The following is a 27,506-nucleotide window of genomic DNA, read 5'->3' as shown; positions in this document are numbered from 1 at the left end:
GTTAGTATTTCTTTTGGTTACAACAATGGCACATAATAGAGAACGTCTCTCGCTTGGAACTTTCACCATATGTGGGAAAACGAATAGAATAACTGACCATTTTAAAAAAGTGTACCTTTCGAGGGTGTGGATGTTAAATTAATAATACAGTTTTACAAAGAAAACAGTGGTATTAAAGCATTTTGAAATGCGGAAAATATGTTGAAAAGAGTCACGATTTTCATGACCATCGCTGGTTTCCTGCAAAAGAACCCAGTAGCATTTAATTGTAGCATAAATACTTTGCAATGCAGGCTTTCCAAGTTGTAGAGTATTTATTTATCACATAATTATGTCAATAAAGATTTCACTAGCATCACGAGAAAACATTTATAATTCATGGGGATATGCTTTGAAAACGCTGTATAAACATCTTGAAAAATATTGTCCCTGAGTATCAAAAAGTCTTAAGGACACACATTTTCTCATCAAAGTCTTCCCCTAAAAAACATCAAATGCACGTACCAGTTGAAAATAACGTTACAAGCAGTCAGAACAGACAGGCTAAATGCAAGCTAACAAGGTTAAGAATTAGGTTCAATCCTACTTAGTTATTTACAGGTTAGCTATTTAAGTTTTCTTTCGTAAGTCTCCTTCGCCTGACATAGCTGCTTGTTTATATTCGGATAAGATTCGGATTTTGTCGCCATGTATGAAAAACGTACATTGGATCCGCAAAAAAAAACGTTCTTTACATCCGCCGTTTTGTCATCGAAAATCATGGCAAGCGGAGATAATTTGCAAAAGTAAGTTGGCACGGTAAACTTGATGTGTTTAGGGGGAAGACTTCTGATTTATTCAGATATAGAGATAACTACCCTATTTGTATGCCGTTGATCGATTGTTGTGCGAATATTGCTTGCAACTGGGCTTTGAAACAAAAAAATTCTAATTCACTTGCCCAAAAGACGACCAATCATTGATTAGGAAATATTTTTAAAAAAGTGCGGACCTGGTGGCAATGTATATGTTCTCAGAATATATTATCATTGTAATATATTAAAGAGTATATGGCTCATGGATCCATAAATTATCCTAAATACGTTACTTCCACCTGTGTATGAGACCAGTGTAATAAAGGCCTATGTCACCTGTATTAAATTTGGCGGTGTTTTTCCCCCTGTATCAAAGTTACATTATAGCCGGGGAGCAAAGGCATGAAAAAAATGGATTTACCTGTCCGGTCATGCTATAGTCTGTTTGTATACATATTATGAAAGAACAATGTCTTGTGGATTAGAAAAATCGGGCCTGCAAAACAAAAGCTCTTGCGAAATTTGACAATATTAGGGTTAGATAACTCTGTATATTTGCAGTTTTTCTAAGATTCAAAACGCTTTTTTACTAACAAAACATGACATCATGTTTCTAAAATCAGTTCAAATATGTAAATTGGTTTTACACATAAGGCTTATGGTTGAAAAATATGCAAAATGTACTCATTTTATGTACATTTTATTATAAAATTTGACATCTAAAATATCAGAGAATAAAATAAAAATATTTAACGTAAAAATTACAGTATGAAGAAGTAACCTTTTAAATGGTCTTATTTCTCAAAGTCATTTGTTAATACCACTGCGAAATAGTCCGTAAGAATAGAAAATAATCTAGATACTCTAGTTCAAGTTTGGCTAAGAAATACGCAAATCTGTGGTATTTTATGTACCCCACCCACTTTATATAATGCAAAAAATGCAGAATAAAATATTCGACCAGCAATCAAGGAGATATATTCTTTTTATCACGTATACAATAAAATCTATATTTTTGACAATATAAAGATTTTTTTGTTTGTTTTGTTTTGGGTTTAACGCCGTTTTTCAACAGTATTTCAGTCATGTAAAGGCGGGCAGATAACCTAACCAGTGTTCCTGGATTCTGTACCAGTACAAACCTGTTCTCCGCAAGTAACTGCCAACTTCCCCACATGAATCAGAGGTGGAGGACTAATGATTTCAGACACAATAAAGATGGATGAGGGGTATTTAAAAGATTTTAAATAGGAAAAGGGGTAGGAAAATGTATATATTTTACAACCGATAATTAGAATTAACAACCCGTTATTTACCATTTGATAAATACGAGCAACACTAATGAAAGGCGATGAAACATTTACTTGCATACTATTGATTTGGAAAGTAACTCTTTCGTGCAATCTAGTTCAGGTTTGACTAAGAAATACGCAAATCCGGGGTATTTTATGTACCCACCCACTTTATATAATGCAAAAAAGGCATAATAAAAATATTCGACGAAAATCAAGGAGATATATTCTTTTTATCACGTTTACAATATAATCTATATTTTTGACAATTTAAAGAGGAATGAGGGGTATTTAAAAGGTTTTAAATAGAAAAAGGGGGTAGGAAAATGTATGTATTTTACAACCGATAATTAGAATTAACAACCCGTTATCTACCATTTGATAAATACGAGCAACACTAATGAAAGGCGATGAAACCTTTATTTACAAACTATTCATTTGGAAACTAATTCATTTAAATACTCTTTCGTGCAATATAGTTAAGGTTTGGCTAAGAAATACGCAAATCCGGGGTGTTCTATGTACCCCACCCACTTTATATAATGAAAAAAAATGTATAATAAAGATATTCGACCAAAAATCAATGAGATATCTTCTTTTTATCACGTTTACAATATAATCTATATTTATGACAATTTAAAGATGGATGACGGGTATTTAAAAGATTTTAAATAGAAAAAGGGGGTAGGAAAATGTATGTATTTTACAACCGATAATTAGAATTAACAACCCGTTATTTACCATTTAATAAATACAAGCAACACTAATAAAAGGCGATGAAACCTTTACTAGCTAACTATTCATTTGGAAAGTAACTGATTTAAATACTCTTTTGTGCAATTTTGTCAAAAACCAACAAAATGTCGGGTAATGAAAATTACCCCACCCACCTAAAACTATGCATAAAATGTGATCGATCGATTCATATACAGTTTGCGACAATTAACAAAGTATAAATGCTTGCTTCGGTGTTGTATACATCTGATTTACATTTCTAATAATAAACAGATAGATGGAATGTAGTTCTAATATGTTGAATGTAAAGTAGAAATTTGACAAAATGTGTAACTTTAATGTTTATAAAATGCGACATTTTTCATGTGATTGAATAATCTTTACTATACAGAAGAATAACTGATTCTAATTTTTAAACTATTTAATGAAATGGTAATTCATTATAACACTATTCAGGAAAATTTACAAATTCTACAAAAACAGTGGTAATTATATTTACCCCCCCCCCCCCCCCCCCCTCCAACATATATAATGCAAATAGATTCTATCAGTGTTTTTAGCTCACCTAGCTGACAAGGTGAGCTTTGCGATCGCCTTCGTCCGTCCGTCCGTCCGTCCACAATTACTTGTAAACACGTTAGAAACCACATTTTACAATTGATTTTAATCAACTTGCACACAACTTGTATTGGAATTATTTCTCGTTTCCTTTCGAAAACTGGCCAGATCCCATAATGGGTTCCAGAGTTATGGCCCCTTAAAGGGCCAAAATTTTCTATTTTGGCTTGTGAACACGGTTGAGACCACATTTTGCAACTGATTTTAATCAAACATGCACACAACTTGTATTGGCATAATATCTCGGTTCTTTTTAAAAACTGGCTAGATCCCATGATGGGTTCTAGAGTTATGGTCCCGAGTTATGGTAAGTTTGCTATTTTGGCTTTTGTAGCCACATAGAGACTTCATTTATGGTTTGATTTGATACAAACTTGCAAAATATCTTTAACAACAATAGATCTTGGATTCCATGATGAATACGTAGATCCATTCATAGGTTCTGGAATTACGGCCCCTATTTGACCCCTGAAAGTGCCAAAAGTTGTTAATTTTTACATTAAGAACACGATAGAAGTTACATTATACATTTGACTTTAACCATACTTACTTACAACTTAAGTCACAATAAGATCTCAGTTCATTTTGAAAACCGGCTAGATTTCATCATGGGTTTTTAGAGTTACTGCCCCTGAAAAGGGCAAAATTTTCTATTTTTGCCCTTTCAGCCATATAGAGGTTTCATTTATGCTTTGATTCGGCACAAACTTGCACAGAATGTTTATCTTGATAATCTCTAGGATTATGTTGGGTCAAAAACTAGGTCACCAGGTCAAATCAAAGGAAAAGCTTTTTAACATCGTAGAGGCCACATTTGTGACCATATTTTCATAAAACTTGGTCAGAATGTTTATCTTGATGATTTCTATGCCAAGTTTGAAACTCGGTTATATGGGATCAAAAACTAGGTCACCCGCTCAAATCAAAGGAAAAGCTTGTTAACAATCTAGAGGCCATATTTATGACCCTATCTTGGTGAAACTTGGTAAGAATGTTTTTCTTGATGATTCCTAGGCCAAGTTCGAAACTGGCTGGGTCATGTGGGGTCAAAAACTAGGTCACCACTCAAATCAAACGAAAAGCCATCTTCATGAAACTTGGTCAGAATGTTTATCTTGATGATTCATAGGCTTAGTATAACAGGTTAGCGATATAAGGTCATCATGACCCTCTTGTCTCAGAAAATGCTCTAAATTATAAACTTATTGAATGACTTGTTGGTCATTACTTATAAAGTACTTAATATATTGCCCTAGGTCTGGATGACAGACGACAAATAATTTTGACTATTGACAGGCAAGCCGTTCAATTAGTGTTTTATTACATGACATGAGAATTAAACATTTGTGTTATTTTTTTTTCTTCACGAATTGACCAACAAAGTCTAGTGTCGAATAATAAAACGGCTATTAGCATTAGCCGTGGACCGAGTATTTATACAAGGCGTCAGACATGGACCGAGTATTTATACAAGCCATGGACCGAGTATTTATACAAGGCGTCAGCCATGGACCGAGTATTTATACAAGGAGTCATGTCATTTTAGATAACATTTACCGGTTTGGCACTAAAGGCTAAAATTGTCATCTGAATTTCAATGAATTATTTATTTATATGTGGTCCATCTGGAGCACAAACAATCAATTTAGTTACACATACATGCAGTACTAACGACAGTTAGTTACATCTGTGTATTCCATTTAAGTAGCCATTAATGCAATACTCTATAATATCATGCGTAACTATTTTGTTTTTCCAATTTGTATATACAAATACTTGTGATCAATTTATACTTTACGGCTACCACAAAAATTGATTTTATCTCATACTGTATAAAAATAACTTACACTGCCAGTGTATGTGGTAATCTTATAACTAATAAACGTTATGTTGTTTTAACTTTCAATATGTGATTTTTAGACTACAACAGTTCAATATGTCTTATTCGCAACTTATACACTAGTATCAATCAAATTCATCTAATTCTGTGTCATACAGTCTGTGTTTTATTCTGGGACACTTTTCAGGCACTGCATTGCACAAGCAGGATACAGTGCATTTAATATTAGATTTACCGCAGATACAATTTCTTAAACACTTTCCTTTCGTGCATTTACAGAATAAAGTTTGTTTTACAATGTCTGGCTTTGAAGGCTTAATCATCATTGTTGAGACAAACTGGCCACTGCATAGATGACGTCCAAGTTGTATTGGGTCGGGTAATATCAAACTCGATACATATGCAGACTTGTAAACGGATATCTGATATGCCGCTCGTAAAACATGAATTCTAAAGGAATCTTCTGTTGGTGTAAGATATTTAAGGTCTCCTTTTGTTAAGGGCAAATACATGAGCTCTATGTTCATCTGTACTTCCACGAAATTTTTTCCTTTCGTACAATAATGCAACAAACAATCTGCATGTTGCATGTTCCTCTTTAGTGACATTTAAAAGAATGATTTTCTGTGGTCAGTAAATGGGCAATATTGTTTTGCGACAATTGATCAAGGATGAAGGTCACAGGTACCTCAAGACTTTACTTGATTACTGCTCAGTAACTAAGGAAGGTTTTGTCTGTCGATCGTCTTAAAATGTAGTTGTTTGTAGTCAGTAGAAGACCCCTGGCGTTAATTAGGTTAAAGGTCAAGGTCATAAAATTACATTTCCCTTTGCCTCCAACAAACCATCATGGGGGCATATGTGTATTACAAACACCCCCTGTTTATATCATATTTTATATAACTTCAGATAGGTTGCATCGTAATATTTAGTGTAAATCACTTTAATAATAATTCTAAGATATGTTTTAAAATTAGCGAGAAGTAACTACCCGTGACTTTTCATTATTATGGCCAATTCGTTTAAGTTTGTAATATGCTTTATTAAATATTTGAATGATAAATAATTTTGGCTTTTGTCTTTTTCAATGAGGCCCTCTAATAAACACAAAACCATTTACACATACAAATGAAAATGTCACAGTCATTCCATAGAGCAGACTTGTAAATGAAGATAAACGCATGTTAACAGTCACATAACAGTGAAACTCTACACAGTATTAATTAAAAGAAATTTTCTAAGTAAATATTTAAATTAATTTACTGTGCAAGCATTTCTAATTGAGTAAGGTATGTCTTTCCAAATTTCTACACCCATAAAAGGAAACGAACGTTTAAGAAAATTTGTTTTAGGTCGAAGGTGCTGTAGATCAAAATTCGTTTTAGAACGACGGCTATAGTATGTATTGTTACAATTTTCAACTGTGGCACAAATATAAGAAGGTGCAAGCTTATTTAATGCTTTATAAACCAAAACACTAATATTGTATTGAATCCTGTTTGGGAAAGTTAACCATTTAAGTTCACAAAAGAGAGTATTGGGTGATGTCTGGAAGGGTACTTTCAATATAAGTCGAGCTGCCCTCTTTTGAATTTTAAAGATTTTTTCTATATTTCCTTTAGAGCAGTTTCTTCATATAGTTGATGTATAGTCAAAAACCGGTAAAATGTATGAGTTATAAAACATATTCTTCGTATTAGTTTATTAAAGCTCTTTTGTCGCTAGTAGTCTTAAGCGTTGGTCTTTATAAACCTTTTGAGTTTTAGAATATTGAAGAGTAGCGGTTCGATTTTCATTTTGGGATTCCAGTCATTTTAGGCATTCTTCATGCTTAAAACAAACCTTTGCATTTCGAGGGCTAACACTTCAATATCTTGATTAAGTCTTTACTTACGGTTCATCCTTTTACATTTTAGTTATCCGTAATATTTTTAAATTATTAAGGAGACGTAAAAATTCTTTACAATGCTAAAACAAGAGGAAGGTCCAATTTCGTGCCCAGAATTACTTCTCTCTAAAATTTGTGTAAGTAGGGATGTTAGACGCAGATTATTTAATCCTTATCATGCTGGACACGATTGATTCTGCTGTTGCGACCAGTGTAGATCATGACCAGCCTGCACATCCGTGCAGTCTGATCATGATCTGCACTGTTCGCCATTCCGTCAGTATCTTTTTGGTAAGCACCCCTTTTAACAGTTAATGGTACTGTCCAAATTGAAAGATTGACAAGTTCATTATAGAAGTTTAGCAGGGTAAGGGTTAAAATAATTTGTTTCCTTTTGCAAACGTATTATTTAGCTTTAAATGTTACAGTTTGATGCAAGTCAAAATCTAAAACAATTTATGGAAAGATACGAACGTATAATGTACTATACAAAATGTTGCTCCTTCTAGCATTTCAGCATAACGAACGCCATGAGATAGATACCGAAACTTTAAAATAGGTTTTACGCTCAGAACTTCTTCGTTTCTTTCTTGCATAGTAGTTTTAACAGGTTTTCCGTTCTGTTTCATGTATGATTGTGACATTCCAGTCTTGATCTATGTCCTAGTAGACTGTTGATACCAATCGCAAAGAACAAATAATGGATCATGTGGGTTCTCATTAGGTATTTGCTAGGTTTCAGAGTTAACATTTCATAGTTGGATAATAGTTAAAGTATCTCTCAAATATTTGAATGGGTAGTCATATTTATGAATATGTTTTATAATAAATTACTGGATCGATTTGCTTACGACAAACAAACGTTATCAGAAATTGGAATATTATCTAATCTAAGAAATACCTTCACAACAGCAGAGTCATTTTTGGGACGGTTACGCCTACTATGTTATAACTGATTCCGAATTCTTTTTAGCCTGTGGTGTTTCAGAAAAAAACACATCCCCGAGTTTTATTAAATTGGTGTTCCAATAATGATATGGAAATTAATAGCAGTAAAAGTAAAATTGTTTATTTTCGTACTAACTCGGTTACTAGAACCAACTGCATTTTTACATGTGGCCAAGAAATTGTACAAGTTGTAGATAGCTTTATGTATTTAGGATTACTTTTAGATGAATTTCTTGACTGGAATGTTACTGCGAAAGCAGTAGCTCAGAGTGCAAGTCGTGCATTAGGGCTAGTAATTGCCAACTGCAAAGCTGTTGGTGGGGTGCCGTTGGATGTATATACCAAATTGTTTGACTCTGTTGTCTTGTCCGTCATCAGTTACAGTCTGCCAGTGTTTGGTGTTAGGTCCTTTTCTTGTATTAATGCTGTTTTCAACAGAGCAATGAGGTTTTATTTGGGTGTTGGTAAATTGGAGAAATGGGCTGGCTCCCTATTGAAGTGAGACAATGGAAATCTGTATTTATGTATTGGTCTGGCTTATCAAATCTAAGTTTGTCTAGATTGAACAAACGAATTGCACTATGGGCTGTTGGAAATGCAGGTAGAACTTGTCGTAATTGGTTTTACTGTGTAAAACAGAAACTCATTTCATTTGACCTTGGTGTTTATTGTAATATTGGTGTTAATATTTCTAAATATAGTATTTGTAAGCAAGTAGAGAATGTGTCAATGCATCAGTTTATTCAAGGCTGGTTGGGACAAATCAACAGTAATGTTAGCAGTTTTGGTAAGGGCGGAAATAAATTGAGAACATACAGCTCATTGAAATCTGAATTTTGCACTGAAAGTTATTGCAAGGTAATATTACCTCCACGACACAGAGCGGCATTAAGTAAATTCAGATGTGGGGTTTCCCCTATCAGAATTGAAACTGGTAGATAGGAAAATCTTGCGTTGGAAGACCGTTTATGCCCATTCTGCAATATCATAGAATGCGAGTCTCATGTGCTTTTAGAATGCAAAATGTATGATGATTATCGTTCTGTTTTATTTGAAAGAGTCATTGAAAAGGACCATTATTTTATGTGTATGAGTATGTCAGACAAACTCAAATTAATACTCTGTAAAAATTCGATGTTAAAAGTTACAGTCAAAACCTGTCACTGTATTTTACAAAGACGAAATATAAATAATACGTCATTTTAGTCATTGCATAAGCTTTACATTATGGTATAAGGCCAAGGTATCACACAAATATTTTTTATTTTTATGTTATACCTGTTTTCACTATATATGTAGTTTTTCTTCATATAGATGAAACAGGATAGGCATTGCCATTAATTGTTTTTCGGTACATATAGTACTAGTCGGGCATTTTCATTTTTATATATCATGCAATTAACATTTACCGTACATACTCTCACCTTCACACACATTTGATACTATCAGACACTACGAAAACAACAAATCACACACCAGTACGCATACACCACTAGCAACATTTTATGCTTTTTACATTACTGATTTTACATACTCCTGGTAATATTATGTTTAAAGGCGATGTATAGATTTTAGTCCCATATACTTTAAAAGTCTCTTGTAATTCTTTTAAGAATGGCCATTTACATGTTTTTATTTGTGTATTATATACTGTTAAATTTTATGTTTTGTAAATGGATGAGACTAATAAAATGATAAAATAATAATAAAAAATAACGGCAGAGTCATTTTTGGGACGGTTACGCCTACTATGTTATAACTGATTCCGAATTCTTTTAAGCCTGCGGTGTTTCAGAAAAAAAACATATCCCCCAGTAAAATGCTAACTATGAAACATAAATTCTACAATATGTACAAAGTAACTGGAATGATCAACTTAAATTAAAACGAAAGCTCGTGGTTACACCACTTACAGCAGTAAAGCTGGTAATTTAGATTATATTGATTAATAATCTCATGTAACTCGCACAAAATGAAATTTCCCCCGAGAATATATGTCAAAAGTATTTAATTATCATGATTTATTACAAATGGATCGGGGGTAATCTTTGAGCAATTCACAAAGCGGCCGTGTTAATATTTAATTATGTGACATTTTTGTATTTGTATTTTCTTCAGCTTTAAAGGTCAATCTTTTTGCTTATTTTGAACGATAATATGTCAGAACGATTTTATTTAAATGTCTCATACGTTATGATGTCATGGGAGATAGATACACGTTTTACAGACTGGCAGCATGTTGATTCGGAATTTGTGAATTTGTTCTTCCTTTCTCAATTTTTTATATTCAAAGGAAAACAAAAGCGTAAAACTAAATAATCAGTGATTTGCAGGCCAAAGACGCGTTTACCCATCAATTCTCATTTCCAAGGCCACTGACCGCTGGGTTGGTTGTCCTTTTTCCGACTTGCTTTTTATCCTAACCTTTGTATATGCTATATCTATTGATTTTTTACCTTTTTTTGATTAAATAAAATCTTTTCTTTTTCATTAAGCGGTTTTATTAATTCGTAATTTCGGCGAATATCCTGTTCACGTTTGTTGTCAGCTCTGTGTCAAGCATATTACATTAGACAGTAATTTAAACATGTGCGCTCAAAACATTAGGTACAGAGCAAACATGTCTTTACTTGCAGTTGATCTTTATGTATGTGTTAAACTTGTCGTCTAATGTTTCGATCGGAAAAGAAATGTGCAATCTTTAGACCGCCATTTGGTTTCAAGTACAGAATAGAAATTGTGTAGTTCTGATAGAAAAATGCAAATAAAAATATAATTCTTATCCATCAGCTCGTGTTAATTAAATAGTTGTTAGCTAGATCATGTTTTTGATCGACGCTATATTCTTTAACATTAGAGCTCATTTGATATGCTCAACATTTTGATTTCAATAAACTTTTAAAATTAGATTATTCTGTTTAAAAAAGAAAAATGTTGTGTTTAAAGCAAGCAAGGTTGCCCAACCTCAAGCTCACTAAAATACTAGGTATTGCTATTGATACTGCATATCGTTCTATAGAACTGCAATGGTGGTAATCTGAACTAGGTATATCGATTAACTTAGGTCATCCCATTTCGAAATATGGCTCAATTTGCCTTTGAATCTACTTGAACCTTTCTTAGTGCATATATGTTATTCAGCATACAACATATATACACATATATAAAACTGATTCTGTGAATTTTCTATGAAAATGAAACCAAAACATCCAGGACACACCTTTCACAGGTAATATTGATATAACAGTGATTATTTTACTTGTAATAAAATCTTGTTTAACCCCATTTTTACATGACACTTTGATTTCTCCTTCATTTATATTGATTTAAATTCCTACATATGACACATGATTGAAGAGATGAGAGGAAACATAGCGTCACAAAGCACTACTACGCATATCGATTCATGATATAACGTGCAAGCTCGTGAAAACTGTTTGGAGATAATGTGTGAATATGATTTCTTATGTATGTAATACTTTCGGATAATGGAACCAATTTAAAGCTTATGAGTGTTAGAGGTTTAGGGCGTGAGAGTTGTCGCATTTTTAATTATCTCCCATGAACAGACTCAAACCGAGTCCAGTATTATTTTGCTTGGTTGCTTTCTATGGTTCCAAAGGATTTTCATACAGACTTTATTAACTTTTAGTTGCCAAAGATATCCTCGTTCTTGGACTCGATCCATATTTTCTAGTTCTTTGGAGTCATGAAATCTATTGAATGTTCATGTAAAATAAAGTCTGGCTTTAGCCGGTGTTTGGGGTCGTGATGGGGATTGCACACATGAACAAATTCAATTAAACTCCGTCTGCTATCAATTCGCTTGGTTGTATTCTAAGCTTGACATAGTTTATTCAAGTGCAAATAATTTATAGTACCAGTAAAATACCACAGTTTATCAGCAATATATTTTCGAGGTATTGATACTACTATAACGTGCGGTTCAAGTATCATACAGACCTTTTAATGTCAACAGTGCAATGTCATCACAGTAAAATTTTTGGGATGCTTTATTAACATATAATATCAAATACATAAAAAAATCTCTGGCAACGAACGCAACGCAAATTGTATTCTGTAATGATGACATGCCATTCGTCCAGCGCTGGTACTTTTGTATGTACAGTAGGAAGTCCGTGTCAAGTCCTAGTCAAGTCGTGGTCACCTAGCAGCAGTCTAGTAGTATCCTTTTTTACCTGTAATGCCAAAATAAATGCAGATGAATTATTAGCTTTTGTAAGTGTAGACATAGTTTATGAATAAAAAGCTATATTAATAATGATATCAAGTAATTCATTCCAAATATTTTTTTACTTAGCAAATGTAGCTTGGAGACTATACAACACTATTCGAGTATAGAAGCGCTGGGGTGGGGAGATGTATTTCTAATTATTTAACCTCTAATTGACAGAATTATCCAAATCAAGTCTGTTATTATTTCCTCTAATTGTGTTCTATGCGTCAAAACGACTTTTTGTACATTTAAATCCTCAATACGTAAAATGTAGATTAGTGATGCCATCAACATCATCATAATTATGCACATGTAGTATGTAAGTTTGATTTATGTTTACTTAATGTTACCATTGTTATTGTTACAAACTGACATTCGACAAAACTAAGATAATCGTTATCACCATATTTTATATCCATTCGAAACAAACAAACTATGAAGTGCTTTCAACGACTTACAGCACATTTTCTAACATTCCCTCCTTCCAAATATTCAGGATTTTACTTATACCAGTATTTCACATAACTTGCACGTGTACATAAAATCATTTTATTTTCTATATAACTCTTGGTTTGTAAGACGACGACTAATTGTTCTGTTTATACTAATTTGTTTTAGGTCGATTGTGAAACAAGTTCTACAACTTATATTAATTACTCTCGACACCTCATTCCTGATTGAATCCATCGCCAAGAGGGTATTGTTCTCGGTTAAAATTATTTAACGCTAGTAGCGTAAGTGTTTTTCTTTCAGGTCAATCATTTTGAAGTTTCCCTTCTAGGTACTTTTATTTTATACAGTTTATTATTTTGCCAATATCTTAAGAAATACTGAATTAACTTTGTGTTTATCAATATACTTTCAAATGCAATATGAAGGAAATAACATTTCAAAAACTTAAAAGACTCTAACTATATTAACAAATTATCTTCTCATTGTATGACTTTAACCCGTTTTTTAAAAGTCACAAAAAAACTCAAACTTTTAATGAAGTAGCGGAAAAGGATTTGATAAAAGGAAATGCTAACAAAAACAAATAACATTATTGTCGTGCCCTATCAAATGCGAGCGTCTGATATTTATATGTAGTATTTAAAAATGCATTTTGTAGTAAATCAACAAAATCTACATCCCTATAAATGGTACTCACCGCTTTTGTAACAAACAAAACTTTATGTGTGTTTGGGGCATTTTTAAAACCAGGGATATTCCAATAAAATGAATATGAATAAAACTTGCTTTATTTGTTATTACAAATTTTGTTATAATATTTATATGTTGATTCAAATGTGTCCTTAGATAAAAGACGTTCAGTTGTTTTTAAAATACAGGCAAAATAGCAAAGGGCGTGTTAGCTGTTTTGTTCAGTATATTTAAAATACTTTAAACAAGCGTGATATTTATTTGCTTAACAAATCAAAAATGTAACGCAAATAAAATACACTTACGGTATCCTCCCATACGATAACCGTATCCTCCCATACCACCCATACCGCCTCCCATCATACTGCCGTATCTACGATATCCACCATAGCCACCTCCCATCATACCACCACCGTATCCTCCCATCCCACCATATCCACCATAGCCACCTCCTCCCATCATACCACCACCGTATCCTCCCATTCCACCATATCCACCATAGCCGCCTCCCATCATACCGCCGCCGTATCCTCCCATCCCACCATATCCACCATAGCCACCTCCTCCCATCATACCGCCATATCCACCGTTTCCACCATATCCACCATAACCACCTCCCATCATTCCAGGGTAACCTCCGTAACCACCGTATCCTCCTCCCATCATTCCACCACCATATCCTCCGTATCCACCATATCCGCCCATCATTCCTCCGCGATATCCGCCCATCATTCCTCCGCGATATCCGCCCATCATTCCTCCGCGATATCCGCCCATTCCTTTGAATGATATTTTGAAACATAGTACATGTATCCTTTCAAGCTTAATAAAACCCAAAACAAATATAAATTACAAAACCCGAAACCAAAGATATTTAGTCGCTGTTACATTTTCAAGAGAGTAAATTGGATTCTGTTTTGAGAAATGTAATAATATAACCATAATCTTATACTTGACCATGTTTATTACAATGAGTGTTTCACATAGACATCAATTTTCACTTACAACTTCAATGCTTCATTTTCATCATTTTGTTTTTGTTTTTTTTTTTTTTTTGTTTTTTTTTTTTTTTGTTTTTGTTTTTTCTATTTTGAGCTGTCAAAAAACTCTCTTTTTTGCAACATTAAGCCATCACTACTTAGTACTCCGCTATTCAAAAGAATACCAAGCATTGTATTAATCAATCATATCCTATCCTTATTAAATATCCATAGACCAACAAAGTGATTCAGATTGCGACAAAGACTGTAGAAATCGTCGGCAAACCATGCCATGCTTTTGATATATTGGTTTTAAGTTCATGTTTCTATCACCAGAAATGAGCTATTGTCGCTCAGTCACTATTGGAATTGGCGATTTCAATTTTAAAAGTCAATTTTCGGCCGAACATTACTGGAGAGTAAATTGATTTACATATTGAATTAGACCTTAACCTACCTCCATAATAGTACGTGGCAGTCGCTGTGGACACAATAACGGCTAGGACTAGCAAAATCTTCATCTTAAAACATAAAAGAGTAAAATATAGTATAAAAACAAAGAGAAATATCAAACAGGGAATGCCATGCACCAAAAGCGCATTCTTAAAATGCAAATTTTACATCTTTGAAAAAAAAAAGATATAATCTCATAATTATAGATATTTACTGAAAAAATAATCTAAGAAATAACATTTTGCAATATACAAATATATGTTTGTATTGTTTGGATGAAACATTCACCAAAATTGCATTTATTCATGACTTAACATGGTGTGATATGTACTGAAACATTTACAAATTAAATTGTTTTATGGTACAGATTTGGAGCGTATTTGTATCGCGATTTTAAGCAAGAACGTAATTTTTAAGCTTCATTCTGAATGATGCCTTTATGTGATCTTAAAACTAGTTGAAAATCTAAATGTTAGTATTTGTATATAAAACGGAAATCCAACTTTGTGAAAAAAGTCACTTAACGAAGCGTATATGTTTATAATTGTGAAAAAAAGTCACTTAACGAAGTGTATATGTTTATAATTGTTATAACTTCTTATTTAACTACCGTATAAATTTGTCGCTGTTTCAGTTTTATAATCAATACTTTCTATATCTTTGTGTAGAATTTATTAGTTTCGGTATATAAATTGGATACAATTTCAAAATAACGTTCATTAATTAAATTTTAAGAATAAAAACTCAATGAAAATGTGAAATACACATGTATGTCTGATCATTCACGTTAAGAAACAGGCAAAGAAAAAATAAAATAATTATTCATATTGTACACAAATCGATTAACAAATGCTTGCAAATCTTTCAGTTGTTTTGCATTTATACTTATTATACTAATCATTCCCCAGAACAATTTACATATCAAATGCATCCTAAATATCAAAGAAATATGAAAGAAATACAAAAACCTTTGGTTTGATGATCTGGTGCAGGAAAGCAACTGGTTCTACAAAATACAGTTGGCTCGTTTTTATACTTTCAGCCTATTTTTTTATGTAGTCATGGCAAATTAAATCATAAAACAATTATTATTGATCATTGTTGTTTTTGTCCGTTACGGATTGCGGTCAGTTTTACATATTCTAAATGTTATGTTACATGTAATAGACAACGTAACGTATGTTCCTAATTTTGACGGCTCGTCAACGATAATGTAATACGTCATTTTTTTGATAAAATAAATATTGAAAAAGTATTTTTCATGTATTTGTCGGGTCATGCTTATGACGCAAACGTTACAATACATGTCAATTTTAGGCCCAGTACTTTCAATTATAGATTATTTTTGATTTATTTAGTCATGGTTGCAATATATCCACTCTTATATTTGCGTGCGAAAGGCAAAAAGATGCTATCTGCACATGTAAGAAAATGGGATATTATTTCTTTATGCTCGCATTTAAAGACATGTAGTTTCTTGTCAAGTTTACTTTGTTTCCTTACAATGTCAGTAATATGTCATATTTTGTTTTCATTTTGGCATATTCACTTACTAAGTATATCATTATTCGAACCAATATTTTAATTTCATCTGAGTCAATAAACGTTTGTATGAACAAACAGTTAGTAAGAACTATTTAGTGTACACTATAAGATATTACATTTCTAAGCTGTAAGCATTTTATTCAACTTTAAAAAGGCTACCGCTGTCTTTGAATTTCTATTTTGAAGAGTGACATTTTTGATTGAATAAATGTCCTTGCGAAATATCATTTTTGCCAAACCAAGAAATGTTATGCCGACAAAAATTATTCACATTAATCTTTTCGAAAGTTTTCTGTGGTCTTTGGAGTACTTTTATCTGCTATTTTTCGTTGCAAACACATACTTCTTTTAAAATAACAAATTGAGTTCTGTTTCGGCATTGCTAGTTAAAATTTTACCACATTTACATTATATCTTATCCACACATATTGAAATAATTAGAAATGTGTTTTAGAAGCTTTTGTAAATATCACTGTTTGTCATTCATTATTTCGTGTTAAGGCATCATTGGTGTCTTAGATGTATAGAATGCTATTAGATAAAATCAATTCAAACTATGTTATTTAGTTCTTAAATTGTACTTTCTTTTTATTCGACCTCTTACAATTTGAAAATGAGAGGTGCTCTATGTCTTTATTAAAATATGCATTGTTTCTTCAATATGCTTCTTTATATCTGCTAAATCATCTTAAGTCATATGCCAAAAGATATAGGCAAGACTATGTTTTTTTTAACATCGTTGTTTCTGAAATTGAATGGTAAAAATCAGGTAAAAAGACATCAAATGCTATTTCGAATAAGTAGTAACTGTGATTTCATTAAAATGGCCGTTTTGTTCTAAAGTCCATTTTCCATAAGCTTATTATTATATAAAATTGTTTTGTTGTTTACGGGTGTAAAGTAGCAATTCAAGTCTTTTATTGAATTTTCCAGCTTTTGATGGAAGAGGAAGACCTCAGGTACATATTTTGGTATTATTTCAGGCACGATCGAGCACTTTGGTAACGACTTTCCGTAAGCCAGCTAGACAGCTTTTATACACTGAAGAACTCCACATCTCAAGTGAGGGTCTGGGCCCACAGCAGTGAGCGGCAAGTGATTCGAAGTCAGCGACCTTAACGCAGCTATGGAGAACCTAATTCGATAGATTTAACTATCAATGAATAATGTTTATTTTCTCAGCTAGTGCATTATTGAACCGGAAGCTAACAGTTATGGCAATGATACTTTACAATCCCTAAAATCAATCATTTTAACATACGTTTTCCATTTGTTTGACGTTATACAAGGGAATTCAATTAAAACAAATACATTGAAAAGTATCATCAAGTTATTAATCAGCCCTTCAAAATACATAAAAGTCAGTTATAATAAATATGTCAGATGTCACATTGTAGGGTATTTTCGGACATGACTTGAAATATTTCTTGTGAAATTGGCATATTTTTTTTGAAAACAGAAACAACTTAAAACCGGAACTGTAACCAAACAAAATTACAGGAAACAAAACCCTACACAAAAACTTAATAAAATTAAATAAAATATAGATTCTTTTAGAATTGTATAGCAATCAAAGGTCTTGACATTAACATGAACAAGTTACGTATTAAAGAAAAATGTAAATACAATACAATGTAAACGTATATAAAAAATTTAATCCATTGGTGTACACACAAATAACAATTTGAAAATCTGGAAACCGCGGTAGAAAGTGTTTGAGGGAATTTAAATTAACGTAATAGAGTACCTCCTTTTTGAAGAGTATTCAATTCCTACCATGTACCTACTTTGACTGCAATTTTCAGGGGGCGTAGGTTCAAGCCCCACTGGAACCAAAATTTTTTCTCCATATTTTCCCTTTTTTCTACTAAGTTTTTACTTCTTTCAAGAATTATTATGGATATATTGTACAAAAGTGGAAAATTTTCATTTTATAAGCGATTTTTTTGCAATTTAAAGTGAATTTACCTCTGAATCAGGATGGGTAGAGTTAGACATCTTTAAAAATACTGGGTTACATGTGGTAAAAGTTTTCTATTTTGCCTTCATTCTTTAGATTACATATTGTGGAAGAAATGCAGGTAGGTTTTACTTCTGCCCCAAGGTTATTTTTGAATGAAGTGAGCAAAATTCAAAGCAGATCCATAGGATTCGACCTTATTTTTTCAATGTTGGAGTTAGAATTCTGTCTCATTAAATCTGTTTATTTGAGGCACCCTAGAAAAATTAGATTTACAGTTTTATTTTGTATTTTATAATTGTTTAACAATAGTTTGATGTTTCTTTTATCAAAATTAATGCTGTAATGAATTCTCTGCAAACGTATTAGATAGTGGCCATCACATTAAAATTTGTCTCTACTTGAGCTTGAGGAAATACCATAAATTATACAAAATTTACAAAAAAACGGCACGGTAAAAGTTGTTTAAAATTTGCAACACTGCGAAAATGGTCAACTTTAAGAATATATCAAGCAAAATGCCATTTTTTAAACATTACTATTAGGGGTCCAATACCTTAAGCTCTTTTGTATCTCAGTTCGAGTTTAGAGGACTCTTGTCACGTAAATATGAATGTCAATTTTCTAGATCATGATTTTTGTAGTTTACATAAATAGCATTCGATCATAAAAACTATATTTTATAGTAGTTTCATGTCATAAGGTTAAATGACTGACTGACAAGTACAGCTCTGAAATACATAAGAATAATGAGCAAATGCAAATTGGCCTCTTTTTTCCTAGACAAAATACATAAATGACATATAAGTATGTTTATAAATTAAAGAAAAACAGGAGGAAAAACATGACATTTATGACATTTTATTAATTAAAGAAAAACAGAAGGAAAAAAAGACAAAGTAGCTATAAATCACTTAATAATATGACACCGCAATACATTAATAGATTGATCACAAATGATTCCTATTCTAACAATAGAACCTTAAGGCCGGTCACAAACGAACATCGAAAACAGCGTTATATGATAGGTCGTTCTCGGTTGGTGGTCCCAAAATGTGGAATGAACTCTCCTACGAAGTGAGAAATCGCAAAACCCTAAGTCAATTTAAAAACACGTTAACCTTATCTTTTAAATGAAACTATGTAAATAACCTCGCTTTTATTCACTTTATCTACTCTAGTTCCCGAATCAAACTAAATGTTCATGTTTTCCATACTTGCTGGTACAGGCTGTATGGGTAGAGTAGTGTGTCGTATTTCTGTTGTTTTTTTTAAATAATAAGTGATGGTACCATTAACCAGGAGGGTTAAACCTCTGTATGCAGCCCGTCTGTGCGTAGCATGTAAGGCTTTAAGCACGGAGATAAGATTAGTGAGTAGGTTATAGGAAAAAGATGTTTCCTTTTGTGAAGAAAACACCAAACTTTGTATGCAACTATTTTTGAAGTATGCTGAATCCAAAAAAAAGGAGGAGACATGCAGTTCGCTATTCCCAATTAGCTTAAAATGAGGCCATGAAAAGGGACCTATATTCTATTTATTTTAATCATATGTTTTTGAAAGCAATGTCTAAAAGGTTAATTAATAACCTAAATAAGTAACATTATTGACATATTATTTATTTAGTTACATTTTATACACATTTTAATATACAGGACACTGACAAATGACATAGATGAGGCCCTAAAAGGGGGGAAATTGTTTAAAAATTTCATTTACAGGATGACTTTATTTTTAAGTGTGAACATTAGGCCCATATCACACAGGTAAAGTTTAACAAAACTAATTTTAGTATTCAATTATATCAAACTGTTATTTAAACATTCTTTATATTCTGAGGTTCATTAAGGGTACTTTATAAAACAAGTTCACATATGGCCTAAAAAAATTCTTTGTTTCCGGTAACATGCTCAAAATAATTAGGGTAGGTAGGTCTGAAATTTTTTTTTTTTTTGGATTTTTTTTATTAAAGGAGAAATTATTTTTGTGTCAAAAAATGAATGTAAATAAGGGGGTAATGCCTTCAGAGCATCAGTAAGTTGATTTCTAACATCACTGGACATGTTTAAAGCATAAAAAGAGCAGTTTTGCAACTTCTTGTTAAAAAGTTGAAAAAAATATTCTCCAAGGCCATAAAAACATTTAGGGTCGGGCCAAAAATTTAGGGTAGGTCGGGATACCGGAAACAACAATTTTTTTACGTCCAAATTTAGTTGACTTTGATTAAGATTTCAAGTTTTAGAATCAGTCTAAATTCCACCAAATAGATTTGGATATACATTTTTAAGGTAAAGATTAATCGATTAGTTTATAAACAATGTCTCCTTAAAATATACTGAGCTACAGTTATCTTGCATGTTAAGCCTTTTGACAAATAATAAAATAGTGTATTTTCTGTCTTAGGTTTCAGATCGGCCTAAATAATGATACCATGTATCTGATAAAGAAACGATCATTCAGAACATTGTACATGTGGGTCAGAGTTGAGTATACTCTGCATCTCGATATAGCCGATGGAGCTCATTCAGCAACGGTAAAATGACTATTGCAGGCCGTCCTAGTTATAATCATACCTGATTTGTGCTCTTTGTCCAATACAGTGTAAGGAATACCTCTCAGTAGCGCAATTATAAGTCCTAGAATAATTGCATGTTTAGGGTAATGTCCCAAGCATTTTTCGTGAACTTACAGAAGTTGAAAGAAAAGTTACGATCAGGTTACCCTAAACAAACAACTTTTAATTTTAGGCGTAACAACCCTTTCAATATTTAACTAAAACTGTAATAGGTTTGCCTATTTCACTCTCTAGTACACATATCTTCAAAATGTCTAAGAATACAGGATCGGCTTGATACATTTATTTCTGCCTTTGTATGTATTCTTGTAGTTACAATGATGAGTTTCCTCCAACATAAAGCAGCTAATTATGAAGCGTATTACATAATCAAAGCAAAGTACCAGTTCTTTTGACCATTTCCAGTTGACAGGATTAGCAATGTCAATGTAACTATGCTATAAATGCCTGTTTACAACCTGCTTGATACAATGTTATTTGCAACATACGTGAACATCTCTTACGGGGTTGCTTTTAATACGTCTAATTGTTTAAGAAAATATATTCTCTGGCCTCATTTTGATATTTCTTTGCATGATAGAACAATCTATCCTTCCAGTTGTCATGTCTTGCAAACGTATTGAGACAGTATCACAACCAGATGATGCATTATGAAGAATGTTAGCTTTAAGTCTAAGTTCTTTGATGTGTCTTTTCCTGTTTGATTTTTGTCCTTGTTTTTATTCCAAAAGAACGGCTTTCTACATCTACTTTCCAGATTTTAATTACCACAGAATAAGTTAGCATGTACCAGAACTGTTCTGAACGGCCAAATTAAGCTACAGCTAACAACTAGCAAAACTGCTTTACTATAGAAAATAACAGTGTGTATAAGTGTTGGTTGCTCGTAAGATTATCCCTTTGTGGTTTTGTTTTATGCATCTGCATCAAACAAATGTGTACCATGTCGCATACAAGTTAGTGCACCACATGTTGTGACTTCAAACTTTTGGAACAACACATGGTCATGTTATAAACAAAGGTATCAAGCTGTAAGTAAATTGTGCCAGATAAAATTCTAGATTCTAACGGAAATAGACAGCATGAAAACATCTAAATTACCTCATGTTGGCATTTCTAATATTTATATAATTATAAAGCCATGTTTGGGGAGAGTCATTAAGGTATGAACATACTAAATAGCTGGCATATTCTAGATAAAATTGACAAATTTCAAATGGCTACAGCACAGAGCAGGACCCGTTTTAAATGTCTGTAGCTTACATTTTTACATTTTATTAAAGAATATTGTCGATGCTGAATAAGAACATCAAAAGAAAATTGCGGGTAATGTTCTTCAGTCAAACAAACCAACTACAATATCAAGTAAAAATGATATCCCAAATTGTATGACCTACAGAATATTTCAATTAATAAATCTGTCATGCTATCATATTATTGCGAAAATGCTTCCTATATGCCAAGGATAGATCTGATATGTGATTTCAGCAAAACAAAACGTAAAAAGGGAAGGAAAAAACCTTTACAGAGCAAAGAAGGAGGACTCTTTAAATGCGCCATTTTGCGACTACCATGATTTTTTTCCGCGCCAGTTTTCAATTTAGTGTCTATATACCTTAATAGTGATCCTTGTATTGCTTGATTCTGTTGTTAAATCTGGATTGACCAGTAATGACACTTGACTTTCATTACTATGTACACTTCATAGAACCAATTAAATGCCAGCGCAATAACACATTCATGTATAAGAAATATAAATTTGTCAAACAAATGTATAGGAGAAGTGCTGGGAAACCTATTACAATTCCTGGATATATATCAAAAGGGTGTAAATATCAGTTTCGTTTATTTTATGGATCTTTGGATAAGCCGTTTGATTTGAAAACATGATCACGTCATATACATATAACATACAAAAATAATCTATTGAAGGGTCTCTCTTTTGATATAAAGATATTGCCCCCTAATAATTACAGATATAAAGGTAACCTCGTGGACCTAAACATGAGAATATGTTTTACTTTTGTGATATGTTATACATAAGATCCATGAATTCTGTTTCTTTATTTATGTTAAGTTCAGTAATATAATATTTTTTAAATTTAACGATTGAAATAAATTAATTTGCCCTTAAATTGTGATTTTTAACAATTTCCCCTTTAAGGACCTCATATTTTTCCTGAGTCTTGTATATTGAATGTGTATAAAATGTAATTGAATAAATTTTGTGTCAAGGGTTATAATTGGTAAAGGTAATGAATTAACATTTTTGTATATGTAGTCCATTTCCGATCCAGTATACCTTATAATACTTAAATTCAAACTCTCATGCTTTCTTCATAAGAAACATCTTTTTACATGCAGTTGTGAAATTAAACATACAGTAAAATAAGATTACCTCCCTTTTTAGTATGTATCTTGAGAAATAAGAGTATTTTGCAGAAAACTTTGTATATCTGTCGATACCAAATGGTTGTTTGTCTATGCTAATGATATGTTATCCATGTTTAGATCATATGAAACATTACTTTATAGATAAATTTCAATTTAAAGGAAAATTATTTTTTTTCCAAGACATTTTTACCTCCCTTTTTTTTAAATTGATTTAAAAGGAGGTTCCAGGACAGATATAGCGTCTCCTCCTCTTGTAGGATTTGGGATACCTTAAAGTAATTTCATGCAAAACTTGGTGCTTTCTTCACAAACGGGAACATCTCTGCCATTTTTTGTTCCATATCTTACTCGCTAAAATAGTGAGTTTGGAAGATAGCATATTTCCGAATGCATAAATTATGTACAGGTACGCTACTTTGCGTGTTACGCCTTAATAACCTTACAATATGATACATAACTAATTTATTATTTTATCTTTTGGAACAAGTTTCTTGTTATTTTACGTCGTATGCTTTGAAAGGACTGGAGTCAAATTTTGGCTAAAATGATATTTGAGCCGCATCATGAGAAAACCAACATAGCGCATTTGCGATCAGCATGGATCCAGACCAGCCTGCGCATTTGCGCAGTCTGGTGAGGATCCATGCTGTTCGCTTTCAAAGCCTATTGCAATTATAGAAACCGTTAGCGAACAGCATGGATCTGGATCCATGCTGGTCGCAAATGCACTATGTTTGTTTTCTCATGGTGCGGCTCAATATTTCTTCGACGTAGAAGTTTGGTCATATTATGGACATTAGAACATGAGGTTTTTGTTTCTTAACCATTTTAGAAAATGCAAAGATGTCTGAGTCGGGACTCGAACTCGGCCTGCCACGGCGGTAAAAACTTTCCTACCATCTTGACCAAGCGTTTATATAAAGCTTTATAATTTAAGCAGTTTACTTTCAGTGCACCGTGACAAACGCTTTTCAATGTTGAATGGATAAAATAGTAAATAACCAATTCTCCTATGTTTCCATAACATTAAATCTATCAATAACTGTGTTTCAAATATAGCATCTTAAAACTTTCTTTTTTCTTTGTTGTCGTACGATCTGGAGATCAGTCCCTTTAATATTTGGGATATCAATGTATCCAAGTAATCTTTGATTGAAAATTGTGAAAATAAAATCAGACAGAGATTTATGTTTCAAAGCTGATCGTTCACAGTTTAGTTATTACAAAAGATTAATATCTTCATTTAATTATACACAGTTTAATGAAATGTATATCTGGTATTGCGAACTAATGAAAATACAGATATTTGTGAATGTTTATTTTGTTCATGACTAAAACATCTGGGAAACATTACTTCTTTCGGAACGTGGATTGTTTAAAAAAAGAAATAAGAAATTACATTTTGCTAAAATCCTAAACTTAACAATATAACCTGAATTGAGATAGCAAATATAATATTTGTTTTCTTTTCAAAAAAAATCAATTTTAATGTTTCAAATCAAATGCTCATTTAGATAAAATAAAAATGAAAGAATCAGATGTAAAGTTCAAACATTGAATAGAAAATCTGAAAAAAAAAGTAGATTATTTTACTTATTACATGAAATAAAATCTTCTCATTTTATGGAGCACAACTTACCAGTAAATCAAGTTATATATTACTGAAAATTGTACCAGTAAATCATTTTTCCCCCAAAAAACATCTTACCTTATGTTATCTTTATGAAACAGCGGCGCAGTGTTGTAACACAGCTAAAACTTCGTATTTATACATTTAAAACGATTCATTATTCTCGATCATTTGAGGTTTTTTCAAACAATTGGCACAAAGTAAAACTGTAATAATCACTGTCAAAAAATACAGTTGCAACGCCCACCATGCATTTTTTTACCTGACTGTTTACGTAAGTTAATTACTATTTTGTCCGAATATAAATGATAAAAAATTAGGTAGTTATCTTTGATGCATATTTTGGGAAGAAAAATAGATTTGCGGTTTTCTTACCCACAAAGGAAAGACGATGATAAAGGCAAAAACTAAAGAGAAATGTGGCAACTATGTTTGTTTTCAATTTTTTTCATTATTACAGGTCGGATCTCTTGATGAATAATAATTCTGTTACATTTGTGCATAGAAAAATTTTCCAGTTCCTCAAATTTAAAATTGAAACATAGCATGTCATGTTTTATGATGTAAGGAGCAAATCGAAACTATCTTTGTAAATACTGACCGAATGGCGAACAGTGCAGATCACGGGGCCAGACTGCAGCCTGATCATGATTTACACTGGTCGCAAAGGCAGAATCCACCGTGTCCAGCATGTAAGGGTTAACTAAAGCAATTGGACGAATTTTACAGGAACTTATAACAGCTAAGTCTTAGAATATGCACAAGAAGAGGCTTCCACTTTCTACTTTATATACCACTTTACCACATAACTTAATAAATGACAAACTAACTGCCCTAATTCAAAAGACTTTTGCCAGAGAGAATGCTACATTTCTCGCTTGCAGTTTTGATAAAGCTTTTTCTTACTAGCAATATTATTAAACATTATACAATGTTGACCTGTGACGATGTTTGTAAAGCCCTTTCCTTTTAATTGAACAACATTTACATCAGGTTTGGGAATGCAGTTTTTAGACAAGTAGTTGGTATTCCCATGGGAACAAATTGTGCACCCCTTGTCGCAGATTTGTTTTTATATTGTTATGAAAGAGACTTTATGTTGAGCCTTTCTCCAGATACGCAGGCAGCTATTATAACTGCATTTAATAATACATCGCGCTATCTGGATGATATTCTTAATATGGATAATCTGTTTTTTGGTCAATTGGTGGGTACTATTTATCCTAGGACGCTTCAGTTAATAAAAACTAACAATTCGGATACTGACGTTTCGTTTTTAGATTTACATCTCTCTATTTATGACAATATTATACATACCAAAATTTATGACAAGAGGGATGATTTTGATTTTAGTATTGTAAATTTTCCGCATTTGGATGGGGATGTACCTCAGGCTACATCTTACGGGGTATATATTTCTCAATTAATTCGGTTTGCCAGAGCGTGTAGTCATGTCAAGCATTTCAATGAACGTAATCAATATATTACAAGTAAACTTCTTCAGCAAGGCTACCGTTATTACAAATTGCGTAAATATTTTGCTAAATTTTACTATCGTAATTCTGATTTAGTTTTAAAATTCAATAGTAATTTAAAGACTATTCTGCGAGAAGGTATTTCTAAACCCGTTTTTTATGGGGATGTGGTTTACAAACTTCGTAAGATCTTGGGTCATGGTAATTTTCCAAATGTATTTGGTAAAATTATAAAACGTTTTATTAAAAGAGGTTACGACCCAACTGTTTTGAGACATACCGCATGTTTAGTGTTCAACCCGTTTACAGTTGGACACTACGCATTCCTCTTTGATTGTGTCTGACGGAAGAGGAGGAGGACTCTATGATAAGCAGTTTTTAAATCCTACCAGGACTGAACTGTTTTGATACCTGTCTTCTGGCCTGATTCGTCGGGCTCTTAAGGGTGTTTCTCTTGTTGCTCTGTCTTCTGAAAAGGCATTGAGTACATACGTTTTTGGTTCTAAAGGTTTGCTTTTTATAAATTTATACACGAACATTTTTGTGTTTACATGCCATGCCTTTTTGTTTCCATTACGTGTGTTAGAGATTGACCTGGAGAGGATTACTTTTATTTACATTGTTCCGTGTCTTTGGAACATGGTTGGGGTAAGAGTGAGGTTGGGTGCGCACCATAAACCGTTTTAAGCTCCCCAGTGGTGTTTTTACCACTGACCGTTCCAAGGCGATGCCCCACTGTGTTCCTTTGTTTGTTCGTTCGTTTTGTCCTCATGTGTTGACTTTGTGTATGTGTGTGTGTGTTTGTGTGTGTGTGTGTGTGTGTGTGTGTGTGCGTGCGTGTGTGTGTGTGTGTGTGTGTGTGTGTGTGTGTTTGGCTTTGTGTATGTGTGTGTGTGTGTGTTTTGGCTTTGTGTATGTGTTTGTGGTGTGCACGTCTGCGTGCTGTGGGTTTCGTTTTAGGGAGGCTGCGTTTTTGGTACGTGGCATTCCCTGCTTGAT

General features: G+C 32.7%; 1 protein-coding gene across 1 annotated transcript; it reads right to left on the bottom strand.

Moving 5' to 3' along the window:
- Positions 1-12,113: 12,113 nt before the first annotated feature.
- On the bottom strand, positions 12,114-15,985 carry LOC123548116 (acanthoscurrin-2-like). Its single transcript, XM_045335352.2, has 4 exons — positions 15,897-15,985; positions 14,933-14,996; positions 13,801-14,274; positions 12,114-12,314 (listed from the first exon to the last, which is right to left on the bottom strand). Exons 2-4 carry the CDS (start codon positions 14,994-14,996, stop codon positions 12,295-12,297), a joined length of 558 nt encoding a protein of 185 aa, XP_045191287.2. The 5' UTR covers positions 15,897-15,985; the 3' UTR covers positions 12,114-12,294.
- Positions 15,986-27,506: the final 11,521 nt, after the last annotated feature.

This window comes from Mercenaria mercenaria, chromosome 9 (assembly GCF_021730395.1).
Source record: "Mercenaria mercenaria strain notata chromosome 9, MADL_Memer_1, whole genome shotgun sequence".
Lineage (NCBI taxonomy): Eukaryota > Metazoa > Mollusca > Bivalvia > Venerida > Veneridae > Mercenaria > Mercenaria mercenaria.
Note: the sequence above shows the minus strand (reverse complement) of the source record. Positions and strands in the feature narration are given on the sequence as shown.

Coding starts and splice junctions, on each gene's coding strand:
- LOC123548116 (XM_045335352.2), bottom strand. CDS start 14,996: ATGAAGATTTTGCTAGTCCTAGCCGTTATTGTGTCCACAGCGACTGCC. Junction 14,275..14,932: donor TGCCACGTACTATTATGGAG/GTAGGTTAAGGT, acceptor TATCATTCAAAG/GAATGGGCGGATATCGCGGA. Junction 12,315..13,800: donor TTATCGTATGGGAGGATACC/GTAAGTGTATTT, acceptor TTGGCATTACAG/GTAAAAAAGGATACTACTAG.